Here is a 21,745-nt window from a genome sequence, read left to right as displayed (position 1 = left end):
ATTAGGGGCAGCACTTATGGGTACCTCTTGCAAAGGGTTTTGTTTGAAAAGGGGAGAAATAACAGCTTTTAACTGCTGAAGGGATTTTTTTTTAATGTTTATTTTTTGAGGGGGGGAGATGAGGGGTAGAGAAAGAGACAGAGAATCTGAAGCAGGCTCCAAACTGTCAGTGCAAAGCCCAGCGTGGAGCTTGAACTCGTGAACCGTTAGATCATGATCTGAGCTGAAACTAAGAGTCAGATGCTTAACCAACTGAGCCACCCAGGTGCCCCGTGAATTTTTTAAATTTTTGTTGTTGTTGTTTTAGAGAGAGAGAGGTGAGGAAGGGGTAGAGAAAAAGAGAAAGAATCCCAAGCAGGCTCTGCAGTGTCAGCACAGAGACTGACACGGGGTTTGAACTCACAAACCGTGAGATCATGACTTGAGCTGAAACCCAAGAGTCAGAAGCTTAACCCCCTCAGCCCCCAGGTGCTTCAAACTGATGAAGGGAATTTTAACTTCCTGATGAAATCGTGGGCCCACTAAGAGGCCTGGCCTGAGCCGCCTTTGGCCTGAGGCATTAGCAAGCCGCCACTCAGAGTTGTTCTCATTTATGGAAAGTCAGTGAAGTTCCTTTTACCCTTACTGAGCTCCTTTATATGGTTATTGTGGTGCTGGAGTCTTGCTTGTCTGCAGTTTGGTGTTTTTAACCACCAGTGTTGCTGCTCCTTCCGTGCAGGCTGGTTCTCTCAGCCCATTTATGAACTCCCTTCAAGGTCCAACTTTGTTCTCTAAAACCAGCCACGGCTTGCTTTTCCCTTACCAAGTCTGAATTCTTCCAGGCCAGGCAACTGGGAGAAACTGTTTTGTTGGCTTCTGGCCCAGCTGAGCTGACCAAAATAGCCTGCAGAAGGACTGTTTGTGCAGAGTGAAATTCCTCCAGGGGAAATACCATAGCGGATGGCCAAGAAGGCCATGGTAGGAACCCATGAGGCCAAAAAAGAAAAAAAAAAAAAAAAGCCAGGTACCGCCAAGTCCTGGCTATGGAGTTTGACCCAAGTTCTCTCCAGAGGGAAAAGAGCTTTCTAAAGCTTATTGTGGTATTTCTTAGGTCCCCTTCTCTCTCATTCCCTGTGTCTCAAGAGTAATGTTCTCAAGTGAAAGACCAGTGGTGCGGCCCCCAGTCTGATGGCCAGGGCTTCGGGGTCCTGTCTGAGGCCTCCTCCTGTTACCGGTGCTTCCTGAGCCAGGCCATTGGAAAGACCCCTAGGACAGACACCACTCATTGCCCTGTGATAGGGGAAGGGGCCTGTGGGACCTTTACACAGGCACACAGCACGGGCTCTTGCCCCAGACTTGGGGGTTGGGAGGGAAGAGGTCAGGAAAGATCTTCCCTGCTTAAGTGAATTATAAACCGAGCTGTAAGGACTGGAGTTAGCCAGACAAATGCCAGAAAGAGCAGGCTTAGGCTCCAAGTGAGAGAGGGCGTGTTGTAGTTCCAGAAATGGAAAACACTGAAGTGCCTGTGGGGAGAGTCTGAAGAGCAAGAGATAAAGGAGAGGTAGAGGGGGAGGGGCAGAGTGTTTTTGGCTTTTACAAGCTTATCCTAAGATCATCTGAAGCTATTGAAAGGTATAATGGGGGGGGGGGGGTTGGCAGCTGGATGGGATTTGCATTTTAAAGATTCTTCTGACACTGATAGTGGAGGCTGGCTTAGAGGGGGCCAGGCCAGAGGCTGGGGAGCCATTTTGAAGACTCTGGGCAGTATTCCAGGCCGAGCAGAAGGTGGTTAGTGCCAGGGTCGGGGCAAAGGGGATGGAGAGTGGTGAGTGGATTGGAGAGAGGTTTATATTTAGGAGCTAGACTCATGAGGGCTTGATGAGTCATAGGCAAAGAGGATGATGTTCAGGTTTCCTTGTGATTGGAAATACCAGACAGAAGTTGGTTGCACCAGAGACTATTATTCATCGAGTCCGCAGGCACTGAAGGGCCCCTGTGTTGTGTGTAGCAGTGCAGTGAAAACCGCCCCGCCCTCCCCCCCAACCCTTCTGCGAATATCGAGAGACATTAAGCCTGTGATTATTTAATGGGTGGCGAGTGTTACCAGAGGGGTTAACCTCATCTCAGGGGTCTGAGTAAATGACAGCTGGGTACATAGTGGGCTCTCAATAAATTTTTCTGGGGAAAAACCAGGCTGAGACATGAAGGGTGAGTAGGTGTTAGCTAGTAAAGAGAGAAGAAGAAAGAGCCCTGAGCAAGGAAGGGTCAGTGGCAGAGATGAAAGCTTCAAGGATCTGGAAGGGGGCCTGTGGGGGCCAGGGATGAGAACGCTGGGGAGAGGATGGGCAGAGGTGGCAGCTCGGTGTGGGAAGTCCTGTGGCCCGCCCAAGTGGAAGGCTCACAGAGGGCCGGATGTACCCGCCTGCCCCTCAGGAGAGCTGGGCCACATGCAGATCCAGGAGGTGGCAGTCTGTGGACAGTACCTGGAGCCCTGTGAGTGGGCATGGTCACCTGTGGAACAGGTATTGGGTGAGAAGGATGGGTGTTGAGGAACAGAACCCGAAAGGGGAAGAGGAGGCTGGAGAGATAGGAGAAGATCCATGGGAATTTTGAGGCGTTGGGAATAGTCAGGGTCAAGAACGGCTGACGAGGGTCTGTTGGATCTAGCAGGGAGGAAGTCTTGGGTGACCCAAGCAGGAGCAGGGAGAGCAGAGAGCCAGGGTCAAAGTCCTGATGCTGCTGCTCAGGGAAATAAGCAAGTGAGAAAGGAGGGAAACAGTAAAGTGCCGGCAGCTTTTCCACCAGGCCTGTACAGAAAGAGCCCCGAGACTCAGGGGCTGCTTCTCAGCTGGTGTTCGAACTAGACTGGCTTCCAGTCTGGGGAAAGGAGAGTCAGGGGTGGTGCCATCAGGCCCTAGACCCCACCTCACCCCACCCCACCCCCCAACCCTCCAGTCTGGAAGCCTCCCTTGATGCCCTTGGCATTCCTTGGAGCCTGAGAGAGCTACTGTTGCTTGTGTAATAAATCACTGTAAAACTTCACCAGCCAAGGGACTGTTGGGAAAGTTCTAGCTAACCTGAATTAATGAAAAGTCTGAATGGCACAACTCTGAAAGGAATGCAGCTTTTTCTTTCAAGAACGCTTAGGAAATCCCACTCACCAGTGCTGCTAAGTGTAGGTTTCAGTGACCGGATCTAAACTGCTGTTAAAAGCACGCAGTACAATTGAAATGGTCGAAGTGGCATAAAACAATTACGTGGTTTTGCGCAAGAGTCCCTTTGCAGTCTTCATACACTATTTAGCCTCCCTTTGAATAGTATGAAGACAAAGTTAAGCACAATTTATGTCCAAATTACACATTTTAAATATAAGGTTCCAAATTAATGAGGTTCTAAAGTACCTTTGATCATCGTCTTGCAGTTACACATCTATGCTTACTTCTGAACCACTTTTCATTTCCAAACACCCAACTGGAAATGCTTCTCTTTTCCCTTTCATGGTTAATCCCAGGATATAGTTCTCCAGTGGTAGGGAGATCAGTCTCTGTTTTGGTTGCCCAAGCCTGCACCCGAGGGGCCACAAAGCTCTGAGTGACGCTAGGAGAGATACTTACAAACACTGGTTTGAAATCTAGAGGGTTATTTCAAGAGCCAACTGGGGAGGAAAATGAAACCAAACCCAAATGGTACAAGGTCGTCGCGCACCAGCAGGCTGCTTCGGTAAATGCTGCTGTAACTTCCTAACTGAAGAATTGCTCCGAGCCCAACCTGGTCTCCAAACAGTTTGAGTCCAGGGTAACAACAACTGTAGAGGGAGAAAGGGAGATGAGTAAGAAGCTCAAGGCCTTTTTTCAAGTCGTTTGCACTCTGTCCCATTCTAGTGTCCTTCTATTTCAGAGCAGAGGATGTCTGCGGGAGTCAGTCACCAATTTTAGCTAAGTGAACCTGAGCCCAGGGGAGCCTCCTGGGAGAGCCCCTGCCTTCCCTTCCCATCCTTGGCTGCAAGTAACTCATTTTGTGTTTTTAATCGCAACATGGCCTGAGAATTGAAAAAGTCTTATAAAAGTTCGTTTAGTCCAGCTTCCCACCCCATCTAGACATCCCATCTCTGACAGAGACACACATCCTGCCTCTGTCTAAACGATTCCAGAAAAGGGAGAACATTACCTCAAAAGGCAACAGATTCTATCTTTTGAAAGTTTTCCCTTCTATTAATCCAAAATCTGCCTTCTTTTTTTTTTTTTAAGTAAACTCTACCTGCAGTGTGGGGCTCAAACTTATGACCCCGAGATCAAGAGTTACATGCTCAACTGACTGAGCCAGCCAGGCATCCCCAAAATCTGCCTTCTTGAAGTTACCACCCTAAAGTCTTGAACCACCTATGGGATAAGTCCCCTGGTGGATATCACTAGTCTGGCATCCTGGTCACACCATTGCTCCTGTCCTCTGACCAAGCTCCAATTGAAAATGCCCCTTTCAAAATGTCCCTCAGAATGAAAGCTGACACTCCAGATGTGGCCCAGTTGTGCAGAACGCACTGGGACGATTAACTTCTTCTTCTGTGATTGAACTTTTGGAAATGCAGTCCAAGATTGCAGTAGCTTTTTTGGCAACCACGTCTAGATTCTATTGCCTCCCGTTTAGCTTTGAGAAGAATCTACTGGGGCTTTTTCACAGGAGAGCCACTGTTAAGCTCTGTCTTCCTGTTCTGCATGCATGTGATTTTTTTTTTTTTTTAACCCAAGGGCAAGATGTACTCAACTACAAAGTTTAAACTACTGTTTATTGATTACCCACTGTGTGCTCGCTGCTCTCCATAGTAATTATTGATGCCTCCTAGAATCCCAGGAGGTCCCGTGCCCTTTGTCTTACAGCGCAGTGAGGCTGAGAGGGATGCCCCTGCCACCCCACAGATGACAGCACAGACCCAGCTCTCATTTAGGTCTGGATGGAGCCTCATGCTCTAAAAGCACTGCACATACTAGTTTTTAAAGATCTCTGAACCCTAATACTGACACCCATTGTATTTATAACCCTCAGTTTTGTGACATCTGCGAGTTGAACTTGCCTGCTTGGTCTTTGCATGGTTTTCCAAACTTCAGTGGTGAATCGACTACTCTAAAGCCACGTTTTCCAGCCTCTAGGGCGCAGAACCAATTTAGTGAGTCACAGCCAGCATTTAAAAAAAAATGAAATAGAGTAGAAAAATACCCAAGCACATCACACAGAGTAACGTAGATTTTGTTTCAGGAAACTCAGTGCCTGAGCATAGGACAGGGAGGCGTGTGGGTGCGCGCATACTCAGTCTTTATGTAAATTGTTTTTATAACTGTGGTTCGTGGTCAGAATGCTTTGAACATCACTGCTCTAAAGGAAAAATGTTTTTGAGTCAACTTAGATTGTCTTCATTAGAATGCTGCAACCTTACTTAATTGTGCACAGAAATCTGTTTATCAACTCATTGATCTAGCTCCTATAAAATTAATTAACTACAAAAAAGCCAGTAAGAATCACATCAGCAACTTCCTTCTGGGAGGCTGACACTTGATGGAACCCGTATCGCGGCTGTCAGCAGCAGCGTGCCACAGCCTCGACACCTCAGGCTCCCTGAGCTGCAGACGCCTACCCTGCAGCGTCTAGTGCAACACAGCCCTCCCACGCTTCTTAAGAGCCGTCATCCCTCACTTTGCACAAATGTGTCGTGAATTAAATGTGCAGAATTAAGTTGTCTTAATTAGCCCACGCAGTTAGAGCGGCGCCACTTGGCACTGGTACAGTTGTGAAAACACACACAGGCCCCGAAACAGGCAAAGCCCGGTAAAGCAACAGTCACCCAGTGATCTCTATAGCATGCGTTCATTTTTAAAAGACCATCACTGAAAACACCGGAATAAAACATTCTGGTAGAAAAAGCACGGGCCTCCCAGGAGAAGCTGCCGACCCTTGCCCTGGGGCCCACCCCTGAGTTTGAGACACCCTGGTGGACCTTGCAGCAAACTCCCCAGGGTGTGTGGATCTCAGCCCTTTTAGGTAGAGGCACATTCAGCTTAGCCCCCAACCCAGACTATCCTGCCTGTGTTTTTGGTTTTGTTTTTGTTTTTTTCCTTCTCGTTTATAAGGATATTACGAAAATTTCAGTCAGATCCCTTGTTGAACTAAAACACACAGCAAAACACCCTTCTCTTGGTGTATCCATGCAAAACCCCAGGAAACAAGCATGACTCATTTTTTTTGCAACCCTGTGCTTATTCCTTATGATCACTGCTTCCTTACTGCAGTAATTGTAGCGTGCGGTCATCTGTTCTAGCATTTTGCCGAGGATCAGTGTCTGTATTATTGCAGGATCTCCTAATACGATTTTGCCTAGAGCTGCCCTCTGGCTTCTCATATACTTTGCGAGTGTGCCTGTAAAGTCTTACTCTGGAGTGCAGTTTGTGTGGCCGTAGGGCCTGGAAACCATTGAAGGCATCGGTCTTACTGGCCCATCATCTGTCCTGGGCTTAGTTCCTTCCCCTTGACTTTTTCTTTCCCTTCCCCCTACCTTTCCCGTGGAAGATTGACTCTCCGCCAGAGGCCAGCCTAGACGGAATGGTTTGAGTAGTTGCCCTCTCTCCATGACTTCAGTCCTCTTCCCAGGAGATCAGGGGGCTCACTGCCTTCTCCAGTCTCCAGACTAATAACCTGGTTTCTGTACTTCCTGAAAGCTACTTTCCAGAGGTTCAAGGTACAAGTCTTACCGCCCAGTGGCCTTCTCCTTAGTGAATTATGAACTACAAGATGGCATAGATTCTTTGCCCCAATTCTCATGATTTCCACTTTACTTATATTTCTCTTAGATCGGATTTAAGTTCAGAGTATTGATTCCCTTTGTTACTTCCTCAGCGTTCTTTAGTTTTCTTTATTTAAAATTAAAAAAAGCACAATAGAGTATATTCATTGTGGGAACATGAGAAAATCCAGGAAAACAAGGAGAAAAATTCTGAGTCAAATGAAATTCTACCACCAAGGGATAATGGCCTTTAACATTTCAGCATTTTTAAAGACTTTTCCTGCTGTACTCATATTTAGAAATATAACACATTTAACAAAAATAGAGTTTACTCTGTTTTCATTCTTTTTGTTATATTCAGTCATTAGTTCTAGTCTTGGTGACACCTTTGGGGCCATACCTACTATCCTATATGAATTTGCTTAAAGCAGTTCCCCATGTGCTGAAGATCCATACCTGGGCCGTTGTGCCTTTGTAATAAAGGCTGAGAATAAAGCACCTAAGTTTTCCTCATGGAGCAGACGTGTCCTTGTAGAGATCCTGGCTGAGGGATGCTTCTCTCCCAGGTTGGCTTGGCACCTGGCTATAGCAAGAGCGAGCAAGAAGCTTGGGTTAGAACTAGGGAGTTAGCTGCGGGGGAGGCGGGAGGGTGCCTCCAAATAGGGATTCCGATCTAGCTAGGGAGAGTCAGCAGTACCCTGTAGAGAGAGCTCCATTAGGTGACTGAAGCTGCTCTTGGTATAGTCTTGTATCGTCATGTTCTCCCAGGCTTTATGATGGCTGGAGACAGGACCAGCTGTCCTCACAGCCCCAGATGGCCAAGTTGGAGGAGAGGAAAGAAGGTCATCTACTAACGGGCACCTGGGTGGCTCAGTCGTTTAAGCATCCAGTTTCAGCTCAGGTCATGATATCATGGTCAGTGATTTCGAGCCCCGCGTCAGGCTCTGTGCTGACAGCCCAGAGCCTGGAGCCAGCTTCAGATTGTGTGTCTCCCTCTCTCTGCTCCTTCCCCACTCACACTCTTTCTCTGTCTCTCAAAAATTAATAAAGTTTTTTTTTTTTTTAAAGAAAGGTATAGGGTTGCTAATCTTGGGTGGGGAGATGTGAGGAAAGGTTAACATCTCTTGGAGAAGCAGCAGCAAAGAGGCGAAAGGAGTGTCTGAGCCAGTGGGCTTGGGTTCTGTTCCGGCATCTTGTGCATTGTTCTGTCTCTTTCCTTCCAGCAGGTCCACAGACCAGCATGGCTGCCACTGCCGCTGTCAGTCCCAGTGACTACCTGCAGCCCGCCGCCTCCACCACCCAGGTGAGTGGGCAGTGGCTTCTGAGGGTTGGGGCTGCATCGGCCTGGAAGCACTCCCGGAAGCCGACATTAAACCACAGCCAAAAGCTCTGTACTGGCTAGGATACGAGACCCGGGAAGGTTCGGTTGTCCGCTTTCTCTCAACTAAGAAGCCAGGGCTGCTTACCTAAGATGGCACAGTTGAGCCGAGGGAAAAGCAGGGTTAAACTCAAGGTCCCTTCCACCAGACCCCCTGACCATAAAAGGGAAACAGAGGCTGTGTCCCTACACAGAGGCTCTGTCTCTGTAGCCTCAAAAGAGCAGCCCTCCCCACTTTACCAGAGTGTTTATTCTTCCTGTTGGCCCTCCCTTCCTCTTTCCCTCCCTCCCTTCCTCAGCCCTTCCTCAGCTGAGGAATCAGGGTCCCCTTCACCCCTGTGATGGGCCAATGGACTTCTGTCTAAGAGCTGAGGATGGCTCCGTGAGCCCTGAGAAACAAGGATAGTGGGAAGTAAGGGTGTTAGTTTACCCTGCTATGGGGGCTTCTGGAGAGTTCCTTCCTGAGGAAGGCATTGCCCATTCTTTCTCCCTGAGAGAAAGCAGAGCCAGCAGGGAGGGGGAAGATGCTGGCACCCTGCCTACCACAGCGGTGGCGAAGAGCTTGCCAGGGGCCACGAAGGGCAGAGGGTGGCTGGGCAGCGGGTTCACACCTCACTTTCTCTCCGCCTATTCTCTCACAGGATTCCCAGCCATCTCCTCTAGCCCTGCTTGCTGCAACATGTAGCAAAATTGGCCCTCCAGCTGTTGAAGCTGCGGTGACGCCTCCTGCTCCCCCCCAGCCCACGCCACGGAAACTCGTCCCCATCAAACCTGCCCCTCTCCCCCTCAGTCCTGGCAAGAATAGCTTTGGAATCTTGTCCTCCAAAGGAAACATCCTTCAGATTCAGGGGTCACAACTGAGTGCGTCCTATCCTGGGGGGCAGCTGGTGTTCGCTATCCAGAACCCCACTGTGATCAACAAAGGGACCCGGTCAAATGCCAATATCCAATACCAGGCGGTCCCTCAGATCCAGGCGAGCAATTCCCAGACCATCCAGGTACAGCCCAGTCTCACCAACCAGATCCAGATCATCCCCGGCACCAGCCAAGCCATCATCACCCCCTCACCGTCCAGTCACAAGCCTGTCCCCATCAAGCCAGCCCCCGTCCAGAAGTCAAGTACGACTACCACTCCTGTGCAGAGCGGCGCCAATGTGGTGAAGCTGACAGGTGGGGGCGGCAATGTGACGCTCACGCTGCCCGTCAACAACCTCGTGAACACCAGTGACTCCGGGGCCACCGCTCAGCTCCTCACGGAGAGCCCCCCCACACCACTGTCTAAGACTAACAAGAAAGCCCGGAAGAAGAGTCTGCCTGCCTCCCAGCCCCCCGTGGCTGTGGCTGAGCAGGTGGAGACGGTGCTGATCGAGACCACTGCGGACAACATCATCCAGGCAGGAAACAACCTGCTCATTGTTCAGAGCCCTGGTGGGGGCCAGCCAGCCGTGGTCCAGCAGGTCCAGGTGGTGCCCCCCAAGGCCGAGCAGCAGCAGGTGGTGCAGATCCCCCAGCAGGCCCTGCGGGTGGTGCAGGCGGCATCTGCCACCCTCCCCACCGTCCCCCAGAAGCCCTCCCAGAACTTTCAGATCCAGGCGGCTGAGCCGACGCCTACTCAGGTACCGCACTCACCCTCTGCACCTGCCTCCCTCTCGTTCACACTGAATGGCTGACACTCCGTTCCCCCTGGGCTTGCTCTGGAAGATGGTGCTGATGCATTTCCCACTTTGACCTGAGTGCTAGGATTCAGCATCGTCTGGGGTGGGCAGGAAGTGGCCATTTGGGCCGGCAAATGGGCCCTCTTCGGTTCATAGGGCTACGTACAGCTCACCCTTAGAAATAAGCCGAGATGTCCCTATATACCTATATTGTGGTCTAGTTTTTCTTTCAGGGAGTCTCTTTTGGAGGATGGGTAGGGGGCAGATATATACTTTTTAATAGTAAAGTTCGTTTTTTTTTTTTTTTTTATTATGGAACTACGTACTCAGAACGGTACAAGAATGAAACGAATTTCAGTCAGAACCATAGAATTTGATGTAAAGCAAGAAAACTCTGGTCATTGTTAATGACAAGAAAAAAAATAGGGAGATACAGGCCAGCTTGATGGCAGGAACTCTTAGGCTAGATTCATCTGTGATGCTAAGAACTTCAACAAAAATGTTCTTATTGGGGCTTTTATTAAGGTGGTGTATTACTCTGGAATATCTTTGGCTCTGTGTGAGTTGGTTTTATTCTCTGTGTATGCCTACTAAGTGCCAGAGATGGTGCCTGTGCTGCAGATGGAGAACCTGGAACTCAGGGAAGTTAGGAAGTATCCAGTAGCTCATGGGGCATAGGTGATAAGAGCCAGGATTCAGCTTGAAGTTCTGACTTCAAACCCCACGCTCTTTTCTGCTTTTCACTTTGACTTGCTGGATCTCAGTGGCAGGTGCTACAATTAAAATTGAGGACAAGGATTTTTTTTAATGCAAGAAAACAGCTCCTGCCATCGAGGAATTTATCATGCAGTTGTCTAGAGAGAGAGAACCAAGGCATCACCATCAGCGAGGGTAGGGAGTTGTGTCCTCTTCCTGGGCGGAAAAGGAGTGCGCTTGAGTTTGACCTGTGGACATGGGAGTCACACAGGCGGAAATCTGAGGTCTGCCTTAGAGTGCCTCCTCCCTTCTGGCACATTCTGTATTGTCAAGTGATTTTCTTTAAACTGTTTAATTTACTTACTATAATATCTATGAGGTTTCATCATCAGATCTGCCGTACAGAGGAATTGAGGTGATACCCGCTCAGGTGCACACATCCTTGGCAGTACCTCCCCTCCGTTCCCTGAGGTCCCAGATCTTGAGATTGATGGAGGCAGGGCTTAAACCTAGGTCTTCCTAAGGACATAATCATGCAAATGTGCATAGATTTAACTACAACATTATTTTATTATTTTTAAAATATTTTTTAAAGTTTTAATTTTTTTTTTAATTTTTTTAACGTTTATTTATTTTTGAGAGACAGAGAATGAGCAAGGGAGGAACAGAGAGAGAGGGGGACACAGAATCCAAAGCAGGCTCCAGGCTCTGAGCTGTCAGCACAGAGCCCGACGCGGGTCTTGAACCCACAAACCATGAGATCATGACCTGAGCCGAAGTCAGTTGCTTAACCGACTGAGCCACCCAGGCGCCCCAGTTTTAATTTATTTTTAAAAGAGCGACAGAGCACGAGTGGGGAAGGGGTAGAGAGAGAGAGGGGGACAGAGGATCTGAAGCGGGCTCTGCTTTGCCAGCAGAGAGACCAATGTGGGGCTCAGACTCACAAACCGTGAGATCGTGACTGGAGCCGAAATTGGATGCTTAACTGACTGAGTCACCCGGGTGTCCCTACAACATTATTTTAAAGATAAAATAGTTTTCCAATATCCTCAGGTGCTGTATATTATACCACTAATTCTCTGTTAACTGTAGATGTAGGCAGTTTCCAGTCTTCTAGCTAAATAAATTCCTAAAAGTGGGGCAAAGGATATGGACATTTTTTTAAAAAGGCATTATATTCTGATTCAGACATGGGCAGTTCACGGTCAAATCTGGCCCACCCATCTGCTTTCATAAATAAAGTTTAATTAGAAAGCAGACATGTCCATTTGTGCTGCATTTGCACTACAAGGCAGAGACCTCATCATGACCTACAGAGTTTAAAATATTTAGTATCTGCCCTTTACAGAAAAAGTTTGCTGACCCTTGCTCTATTTTATGAACAAAAAATGTTCTAGTAACAGAAACTTCAGATACACGGAAAATAGCAATTAATGTGCAAAAGGGGCACATATGAGAAAATTGGGGATGAGAACTGTGTATTCATTAAGAGATGCTGTAAGGTTTGTTTCTTTGCTTTTAACTGAGAAACACAGTCTCAGATAACCCAGGAATTTAAAAATAGCACTAATCAAAATCCCAGCAGGACTTTTTTAACAAATAACTTTTTGCCCCTGAATCATTTGAGTGTAAGTTGCCACCACAATCCCTGTCACTTCCAAATGTTTTATAGAAAGGGTCTCATTATTACATGCAAGGACATTCTACATAATGACAGTACAACCATCACACCTAGGAAATTAGCAAAGAAACATGCTAGCATCTAGTTTAGAGACTCCACTCAGGTCTCAGCACTTGTCCTGATGATTCCGTTATGGCAAAAGAGTCTTCCCACGTAGTTGGGAACTACATGCATGTAGTTGTCATGTCTCGTTAGCCTCTTTCGGTCTAGAACAGTTCTCCGTCTTAACTTGATGTTTGTGACCTTGACATTTTTTTTAATGTTTATTTATTTTTGAGAGAGGGAGAGAGAGCGTGCATAAATGGGGGAGGAACAGAGAGAGAGGAGATGCAGAATCAGAAGCAGGCTCCAGGCTCCGAGCTGTCAGCACAGAGCCCGATGTGGGGCTCGAACTCACGAACCATGGGATCACGGCCTGAGCTGAAGTCAGCTGCTTAAATGACTGAGCCACCCAGGCGCCCCTAATTTTAATTAAAAAATATATATATTTTTTAATTTTGAGGGGGGAGGGGCAGAGAAAGAAGGAGACACAGAATCCAAAACAGGCTCCAGGCTCTGAGCTGTCAGCACAGAACCTGACACAGGGCTCAAACTCACAAACTGCGAGATCATGACCTGAGCCGAAGTCGGATGTTCAACGGACTGAGCTACCCAGGTGCCACAATCTTGACACTTTTGAAGGCTACAGGCCAGTTATTTGTAGAATATTCCTCAGTTTAGGTTTGCGTGATGTTTCCTCATGACCTCTGGGCTGTGCTTTTTTTTTTTTTTTTTTTTTTTTTTTTGCAGAAATACAGAAGTGATGCTGTGTTCTCACCATATCCTAAAAAGGGTGCATGATTTCAATTTGTCTCCCTACTGGTGACAATTAAAGTAGCAAATATGTTCACCAGATTTCTGCACCTTTTTTTCTTTGTAGTGAAGTAGTATTAAGAGGAAGATACTTTGAGATTATGTAAATATCCCATTCCTCATCAGACTTTTGCCCACTTGTTTTAGTATCTTTCATTAGAAGAGATTTTCTTAAAATTAATGTTTTATTTTAGAAGAGGTTATATTTACAGAAACGTTGTAAAGGTAGTGCAGAGAGTGTCTGTTTACCTCTCACTTGAGTTTCCCCCAGTGTTAAACATCATACATTACCAGGTACATTTGTCAAAACTAAGAAACCGACATTGTACAAGACTGTTACCTAACTCCAAACTTGATTTGGATGTCACCAGTCTTGCCATTTATGTCCGCCTTCTGTTCCAGGATCCAGTCCACATACCATGTTGCACTTAGCGGGCACATCTCCCTGGGCCCCTCAGGTGATAGCTTCTTGGTCGTTATTTTCCATGATCTTGACAGTCTTGAGGTGTATTGGTCAGGTATCCTACAGAATGCCCCCAGTCTGGGGTTATAGGTTTTTGGAAAGAATACTACAGAGGTGAGATGGCCCTCTAATCACATTATATGAGGAGTACATGATGTCCATATGCCGTCCTGATGATGTCATGTCCCTGATGTTAACCTCTGTCGCTGGTTAAGGTCGCATTTGCTAGGTCTCTTCATTGAAGTTACTACTTTTCCCATTCTCTGTTCTTTTTTGTTTTTAAGTTGATTTACTTATTTTGACAGAGAGAGAGAGAGAGAGCGAGCATGTACGCACACAAGTGGGGGAGGGGCAGAGAGAGAGACAGAGAATCCCGAGCAGGCTCTGCACTGTCCATGCAGAGCCTGACATGGGGCTAGACTAACTCACGAACTGTGAGATCATGACCTGAACCAAGATCAAGAGATGGACACTTGGGGCACCTGGGTGGCTCAGCTGGTTAAGCCTCTGACTTCAGCTCAGGTCAATTCTCACAGTTCATGAGTTCGAGCCCCACATCAGGCTCTGTGCTAACAGCTCGGAGCCTGCTTCAGATTCTGTGTTTCCCTCTCTCTCTCTTTCTCTCTCTCTGCCCCTTTCCTGCTCACGCTCTGTCTCTCTCAAAAATAAATACACATAAAAAAAGAGAGAGATAGACACTTAACCGACTGAGCCACCCAGGCGCCCCTCTCTGTTCTTTGGAAGGGAGTTGCTAAGTCCTAATATGGGAGTTGCCCATATTCATGGGCAAGAGTAGGGGTTAAGAATTAAGCTCTGCATCCTGGAAGAGAAAGTATCTACATAATATTATTGGGAATTCTTCTATAAAGATGACTTTTTCTTCTTTATTTACTTATTCAATCATTTATTTCTAGCAGTAGAGGGACTCATGTATATCTATGTTATACTTGGGGTTATAATCCAGGACTGTGTTATTTATTTTGTTACTCACATTGGTCCCACCCTCGGCCATTTTTATCGGGTGGCCTCTGTATCCCCTGACATACTCCCATCCTTTTCTCTTTTAAATCAGCTGTAAATAGTCACATACTATGAAATTTACCCTTTTAAAGTGTACAACTCAGTAGGTTTTAGTATGTTCACAGAGTTGTGCAGCCATCCCCACTGTCTAGTTTTAGAACATTTTCATCACCCTGTACCTTTAGTAGCCACTCCTCCTCTCCCCTTTCCCCCAACCCCGCTGGCGACCACTAATCCATTTTGTGTCTTTATGGAATCGTCTATTCTGGATATTTCATTAAATGGAACCTTACAATAGGTGAGCTTTTGCAGTCGACTTGTTTCACTTAGTAATAATGTTTTCAGGGTCCATCCCTGTTGTAGCAGGTTCTTCATTCCTTGTATTTTCCTAGCCCCAGCCCTGGGGTGGATCATTCTTCCCAGGAGTCCTGGTTCTGATTGGAAATTGTGTCATTCTCTTCTCCATCTGTTTATTTATGTCAATAGGGACTATTAGGTTCCCATTTTATCCAGTGGGTTATAACCCATTAGTAGTATTATTTTGATGTTCAGGTTTTCCCATATTTGGCCAATGGGAGACCCGTCAGGCTGGCTCCCGTGTCCTCTTCCCATGACACCACCATTCTTGTACCTTCGTACTTTCTGGTACAACAGGTGTTCCAAGGTCTTGTACTTTCCCTGCCCCCAAACCTGGAATCAGCTCTTTCTCCAAGGAGCCCTGGTTCCTTTTAGTGGAGCATGAGTTTTAGAAGCTGAGACCTGGGTGCTGGGTGAGTTCATTATCCCTGGAGTATTGCTGCTCCCAGCCTCTCTCAGTGGACACAGCCAAGAAGTATACATAAATATACATAAGTACATATGTACACATATATGTAATACCTACATAGATAAAGATACGGACACGCATATACCTACATATATTATCACACATTTCTATCTCTGTTTCTCTATATTGAAACCCAAGAGTTTCCACCAGTACCTCCGATTCCTGTCCAGTGCCACACACTTTATTCTCGATTCTCCCTTTCCATATTTGTAACCATCTTCTGTGACAGAACCCTCGCTTCCATTAGCCTTAATATACCCCTTTCTGGATCACTGCCCCCTGGATTTCAGCTCTCCCATGTGGACAGGTGCCTGCTGGGGCTGTGACACCTGTGCCAGGCTGCTGTCATCACTGCCCCACAAATGCCCTCCTCGTCCCACTCACGCTCTAACGTGCATATTTTTAAGGCTTTTGATAGACCTTCCCACATTTCCCTCCAGTAGGACCAGACCACCTCACAACTCCTGCTCCTGACGTAAGAGTGCCCGTTTCCCTGCTGTCTCACCAACAGTGAGCATATTTTATTTTTCCATCTTTGCCAATCTGAGGTGGAGGACAACTGTTCCTCATCGATCGTGCCTCCTAAGAGCTATTTTCGTTTGGCGGTCATTCATGGTGCATCTTTTGTGAAGTTCCCATTTAGCTCCCTTCTAATTCTCTACTTCTGACGCTGGTGTTGTATCTTTCATGCTGAGGAAATTCGGTGTTTGGTTTCCAATCAGTCGTCAGCATTTGCCACCTTAGTGTGGGGATGCCATCGACAGTGTGTGAATGTAGGTCTGGGCCAGCTGGGGAAGACTTGGGTGGGTGAAGAGGCACCCTCACTTCTCACTTGGGTGCGGAGGGATAACACTGTTCAAAGTGCAGGGGCCCAGCCTCTGCTGGGGCACTGACCCTTTTTCTCCGGCCCTTCCCAGGTCTACATCCGTACGCCTTCCGGTGAGGTGCAGACGGTCCTCGTCCAGGACAGCCCCCCAACAACAGCTGCAGCCACCTCTACCACCACCTGTAGCAGCCCTGCGTCCCGTGCTCCCCATCTGAGTGGGACCAGCAAAAAGCACTCGGCCGCAATTCTCCGGAAAGAGCGCCCCCTGCCAAAGATCGCCCCCGCTGGGAGCATCATCAGCCTGAACGCAGCCCAGCTGGCAGCAGCGGCCCAGGCCATGCAGACCATCAACATCAACGGTGTCCAGGTCCAGGGCGTGCCTGTCACCATCACCAATACAGGAGGTGAGAGTGGGCCCTTGGGCCAGGGTGTGGGCAGCAGGCCTGCTCGCCTCACCCCTGGGAGCCATGGGCCAGCCCGGGGTTCCCAGGAACCACAGCAAGAATACCGCCCATCATTTGCCTGGTCCCTTCTAGCTTAAGAGCATGTCCACTTGGTCCTTACAGAAGTCCTAGGAGATAGTTTTTGTTTTTTGGGTTTTTTTGTCTTTTTAAACGTTTGTTATTGAGAAACAGAGACACAGCATGAGCAGGGGAGGGGCAGAGAGAGGAGGAGACACAGAGTCTGAAGCAGGCTCCTGGCTCTGAGCTGTCAGCACAGAGCCCGATGCGGGGCTTGAAGTCATGAACCGTGAGATCATGACCCAAGCCGAAGTCGGACGCTCAACCGACTGAGCCACCCAGGCGCCCCTAGGAGATAGTTTAAGATGCGTGTCGGCCCCACCTGACAGCTGAAGACCTTGAATATGATGGAGAAATAAGATGTACTCAGGAAAGCTCTCCAGCTAACATACACATGCAAATTAGCATGGTACAGACCAGAGAGGGATGTTCAAGGGAGGTTCCAGGTAAAGGGACTTGAAAGAAGGCTCCTAAGAGGAGACAGCCTTGAGTTAACGGTTAGAAGGAAAGGAGGGAGCCTTTGGCAGTGGGAATGGCTTACGCTACACTTCAGCTGGGTGGTAATACTTGGCAGTATTTACAGCGCCACGGCCCTTGCACATAATCAAAGGAACATGGGAGCTACCTAGCAGAATGGTTCCTTGTGCTTTAGCTGGGTGTTCTTAATTTTTTGGTTAAAGTTTTTTAGAAATTTATTTATTTTGAGAGAGAGAGTATGTGAGTAGGGGAGGGGCAGAGAGAGAGACAGAGAGAGAGAGAGAGAGGGAGAGAGAGAGGGAGAGAATCCCAAGCAGGCTCCATACTGTCCACGCAGAGCTTGACATGGGGGCTTGAACTCAAACGGTGAGATCACAGCCTGAGCCAAAATCAACAGTCAGTGGCTTAACCATCTGAGCCACCCAGGCGCCCCCTCGTTGAGTGTTCTTCAGCTGGGTGAGGAGCACTTTTCAAGCCAGTGGGAGTTCTCTCATCCTTAATCTCCTCTCATCCTTAAATGAATCTATGTCACTCTGGTTTAGAGGCATAGGATTGAATCCACTCAGAGAGACACCAGTGTTAGGTCAGTGACACTCCCCGTGCTTTGAATGGCTTTATGCATGTTGCAGAGGACTTGATTTGTCCCGTTTCCGCACTCTTATTAACAAAAATCCCTGGAGACGTCCCTGAGAGCAGAGTTGGTATCTCACAAGGGCCTGAGGTTGGAGGCGTTTCTGAAGAAACACTCCAGGACCACTCAAGACAAGACCCTTCCCCACTGAGGTCACGTGGGCAGAGTCTGACACCGAACTCTGCCTGCGTAGTGTAGTGTTCAGGACACTGCCCCGGAGGTCGACTGCCTGGGTTCAGACGCAGCTTCTACCAATTATTACCTATGACCTTGATATGCCGTTGAGCCTCAGCCTCAACCATAAAAGAGGGATAACAGTCTCTAACTCAGGGGGTTATGAGGGTTAGATTAGTTAACACCTTTAAAGTCTCTAACGTGGTCTCTGGCACCTGACAGCCTCCCAAAAGTGTGAGCCACTCCGATGATCATCTGTGTCGAGTGCAGCAGGGAAGAGGGGCGCCAGGCTTCGTGACCCTGAACCCTGCCCCCCTCTCGTCCACAGGGCAGCAGCAGCTGACGGTGCAGAACGTCTCCGGGAACAACCTGACCATCAGCGGGCTGAGCCCCACGCAGATCCAGCTACAGATGGAGCAGGCGCTGGCCGGAGAGGCCCAGCCCGGGGAGAAGCGGCGCCGCATGGCCTGCACGTGTCCCAACTGCAAGGACGGGGACAAGAGGTGATTCGAGGGGGAGGGGCCACGCCCCCAGCCCGGCACGGACCCTGTTGCCCCGGCCCTTCTCCGGGACGCAGGTGGGAGAGGGGTGAGGTAGCAGCTGCCTGCCACCCGTCCCCCTCACCTTTCCTGTGCCCTCCGACCTGACCTCTCGTCCTCTCTCCGACCTGTCCTGCCTCCCTCTCCTACCCCCTCCCTTTCTCGGCTTCCCACCCCTCCGTCCCCACCCTCAACCCAACTCCCAGGTCTGGAGAACAGGGCAAGAAGAAGCACGTGTGCCACATCCCCGACTGTGGCAAGACCTTCCGCAAGACGTCCTTGCTGCGGGCTCACGTGCGCCTGCACACCGGCGAGCGGCCCTTTGTCTGCAACTGGTTCTTCTGTGGAAAGAGGTTCACACGGAGCGACGAGCTCCAGCGGCACGCCCGCACCCACACAGGTCTGTCCCCTCCCCTGCGGCACGCTCCGGGCCGCACGGGGTGCTTCTGGCCTCTCCCTCAGCCCACTCAGCAACATCGAGATTCCCAGCCGCGCTGAGTGAGAGCTACACTCTCACTTCTTGGGGGGTCCAGGCCTACCCAGGAAATTCTTTCAGGCCAGTCCTTTACTGTAGCGTTTGCCAGAGTGATGCCATTCACGTTACGCAGCCTCGATGACGTCTGCTGTAGCCGCACGGTTATTTATTTAACAAGCCCTGCTGTACCGTGCCAGCCACTGGACAGTGCGTGTTACCAATGAACTAACTTAATCCTTATAACGACTCTGTGGGGAGGGTTCTTTATTATGCCCATTTTTTTTTTTAATTTTTTTTTTTTCAACGTTTATTTATTTTTGAGACAGAGAGAGACAGAGCATGAACGGGGGAGGGGCAGAGAGAGAGGGAGACACAGAATCGGAAACAGGCTCCAGGCTCTGAGCCATCAGCCCAGAGCCCAACGCGGGGCTCGAACTCACAGACTGCGAGATCGTGACCTGGCTGAAGTCGGACGCTTAACCGACTGTGCCACCCAGGCGCCCCTATTATGCCCATTTTACTGAGACATGGGGAGGTGGCTGGGTCACCAGGCCCTCTGGTTCCCAGGTCAAAATCTCTTTTTTTTTTTTTTTTATTTATTTTGAGAGAGCATGAACAGGGGAGGGGCAGAGAGAGGGAGAAAATCCTAAGCTGTCAGCGCAGAGCCCAACACAGGGCTCCAGCTCACGACCCGTGAGATCACGACCTGAACCGAGATAGTTGGACGCTTAACTGACTGAGCCCCCCAAGTCCACGGTCTAAATCACTGTCCCACACTGCCTCTGCTACTATCACTTTCCAAATGATTTTCCTCAGATTGTTTCACTGTTTTTACTCCTTTACGTCTAGTGCAATATTTTTGGCACCACAGGCTTGATAATAGTTACATATTTTAATGCACTGGCAAATAAATGCAAAACTATGAAGTAGAACAGTGTTCGTCCAGCTACCACCTAACACTGTCGCGGGCATCTCCAGTGGCCTGTGGCACATGCTTTGAGAACCACTGCCAGGGCGAGTGTCTCCAGTGAGCAGACCCCTGGCCTGGGACTAGGGATGGGGCACGTGACCCGAAGCTACAGTCCCTGGCCAGCCACCCTCCTGGGGGAAGAAGAGTAAATATTCAGAATGGCAGCTGACAGGTCGGTGGGCAAGTGGGGTTTTTCAGCAAGTGGGTCAGTCACAGGGACAAAGATCAGAAGGAAGCAGGTGACAGCCCTACTTGGGAAGAGTCCTGGGTGCAGGTACAGGGACACGAGTACAGCATTTCAGGCAAGGGACAAGGGAGGGGAACAAAGTAGACTGGGAAGTGACGTCATGTGGGGGGTGGAGGGAAATATGAGAAGTATGAGCTGCCGGAGGGTTTAGGTGAGTCGACCACAGGGAGCAAGCGTGTAGGCAGGAGGCGGGTAGGTTATGATGACAAGGCAACGCCAGCTTTACAGGGTGCCCCTCACACCTCACATGCATCCCCTCTTCCGGGCTGGGACAGCGTCCACATGTGGGCTCTGAGTGACGTGCATCTTGTCTTCCCAGGGGACAAACGCTTCGAGTGTGCCCAGTGTCAGAAGCGCTTCATGAGGAGCGACCATCTCACCAAGCATTACAAGACCCACCTGGTCACGAAGAACTTGTAAGGCCAACTGAGGCGGGAGGCCCTGAAGATACAGTCCCCCGTCTGTGTCCTGCCTGGGCCCCTGGTGGAAAGGAGGCTCCGGGTGCCCTGGGCCACCCTCAGCCCCTCCCTTCTGTTCTGCGACCGGTCCCATAGGAAGGGGCTCCGTCGCCCAGTGCTCACCTCCTTCTGAAGCCCCTTGGCTCTGCCCTGGCCCTTCCCTCTCACCTCGAGCTCCGGCCTGCCCAGACTGTGGACAGTGGCCGTGCCCAATGAGACGTTCTAAACCAGGACGAATGGGAACCCTTATTTCCAAAGGAAAAACATGAATTTCACTCCGTCGAGGAGCAAAGTGAGCCCCCCCCCGACCCCGTCCTCTCCCCCCAACACTGCCGGAGTTGCATTGTGCCATGCCCCTCTCTCTCCCGCCCCTCCCCGGCCCCGCCAGCCACCCAGGATGCCCCGGGACCCTGTCCCCAGGGCACGGCCGGCATCCACCTCCGGGGAGGCTCACGGGGCTGCCTCACGCCACATGCCACATGCCCAGCCCTGCCACCGCCCTCCTCCAGCACATTCCAACTTTCTATTTAAAAAGTCGAGCTATCCACTGATGCCCTCTTTTTCTATGGAGAACGTTGCCTTATACTCTACTTCAGATGATGAACACTGTGTATTGTGTGTGCTTTAAAGTTTTATTTAATTGCTCCCTTCTTCCTGTCCTCGTTACTTGCCTCCCCCACGCCTGCTTCAGTTGAGGGTTTGGGGGGCCATGAGGAGCGTGGGGTTTTTTCTCTCTCTAGCAGTTTTCTTTTCTAAAGGACACAGCATTTCAACTCAAATCTGGATTCAGATGAAAACACCTCCACCTCCTGATCCTCTGCCCTCAACCCGCCCTGACCGGCCCCAGCCCTACTTGTGTATAGTGTATATTGTATAATAGACAATTGTGTCTACTACATGTTTAAAAACATATTGCTTGTTATTTTTGAGGCTTTTAAATTAAACAAAAATCCAACTTTATTTTTAGTTGTAACTGCTTGAGGTATGTTTTATGAATTAAGTGACAGATTTGTTATCCTTTATTAACGATGTACTTTGTTGGTCAGCACTGGGCTGACAAAAATTTTTTCTTGCTAATAAATTTAGTTGCCTGAGGCAAAATCTGCAA

General features: G+C 49.1%; 1 protein-coding gene and 1 long non-coding RNA gene across 5 annotated transcripts in view; one reads left to right on the top strand and one right to left on the bottom strand.

Moving 5' to 3' along the window:
- LOC124513287 (uncharacterized) overlaps positions 1–3,781 on the bottom strand; it is an 11,043-nt gene extending 7,262 nt beyond the window's left edge. For both annotated transcript variants that reach the window (XR_006962345.1, XR_006962346.1), the window contains exon 1: positions 3,685–3,781. This is a non-coding gene — a long non-coding RNA (uncharacterized LOC124513287). The remainder of the gene's footprint in view (positions 1–3,684) is intronic.
- Positions 1–21,745, top strand: part of SP2 (Sp2 transcription factor) — a 27,558-nt gene extending 5,813 nt beyond the window's left edge. For 2 of the 3 annotated variants that reach the window (XM_047081129.1, XM_047081131.1), the window contains exons 2-7: positions 7,972–8,051; positions 8,768–9,742; positions 16,237–16,549; positions 18,277–18,451; positions 18,694–18,887; positions 20,499–21,745. In XM_047081129.1, the coding sequence (XP_046937085.1) occupies positions 7,972–8,051; positions 8,768–9,742; positions 16,237–16,549; positions 18,277–18,451; positions 18,694–18,887; positions 20,499–20,599 (1,838 nt within the window). In that variant the 3' untranslated portion in view covers positions 20,600–21,745. The remainder of the gene's footprint in view (positions 1–7,971; positions 8,052–8,767; positions 9,743–16,236; positions 16,550–18,276; positions 18,452–18,693; positions 18,888–20,498) is intronic. The other variant, XM_047081130.1, reaches the window with a different exon arrangement.

This window comes from Lynx rufus, unplaced genomic scaffold (genome assembly GCF_022079265.1).
Source record: "Lynx rufus isolate CCGP_SWC_20201006 ecotype Redwood Valley unplaced genomic scaffold, mLynRuf1.p SCAF_18, whole genome shotgun sequence".
NCBI classification, from domain to species: domain Eukaryota; kingdom Metazoa; phylum Chordata; class Mammalia; order Carnivora; family Felidae; genus Lynx; species Lynx rufus.
The sequence above is the reverse complement of the archived record's forward strand: the minus strand, read 5'-3'. Positions and strand labels throughout refer to the sequence as shown.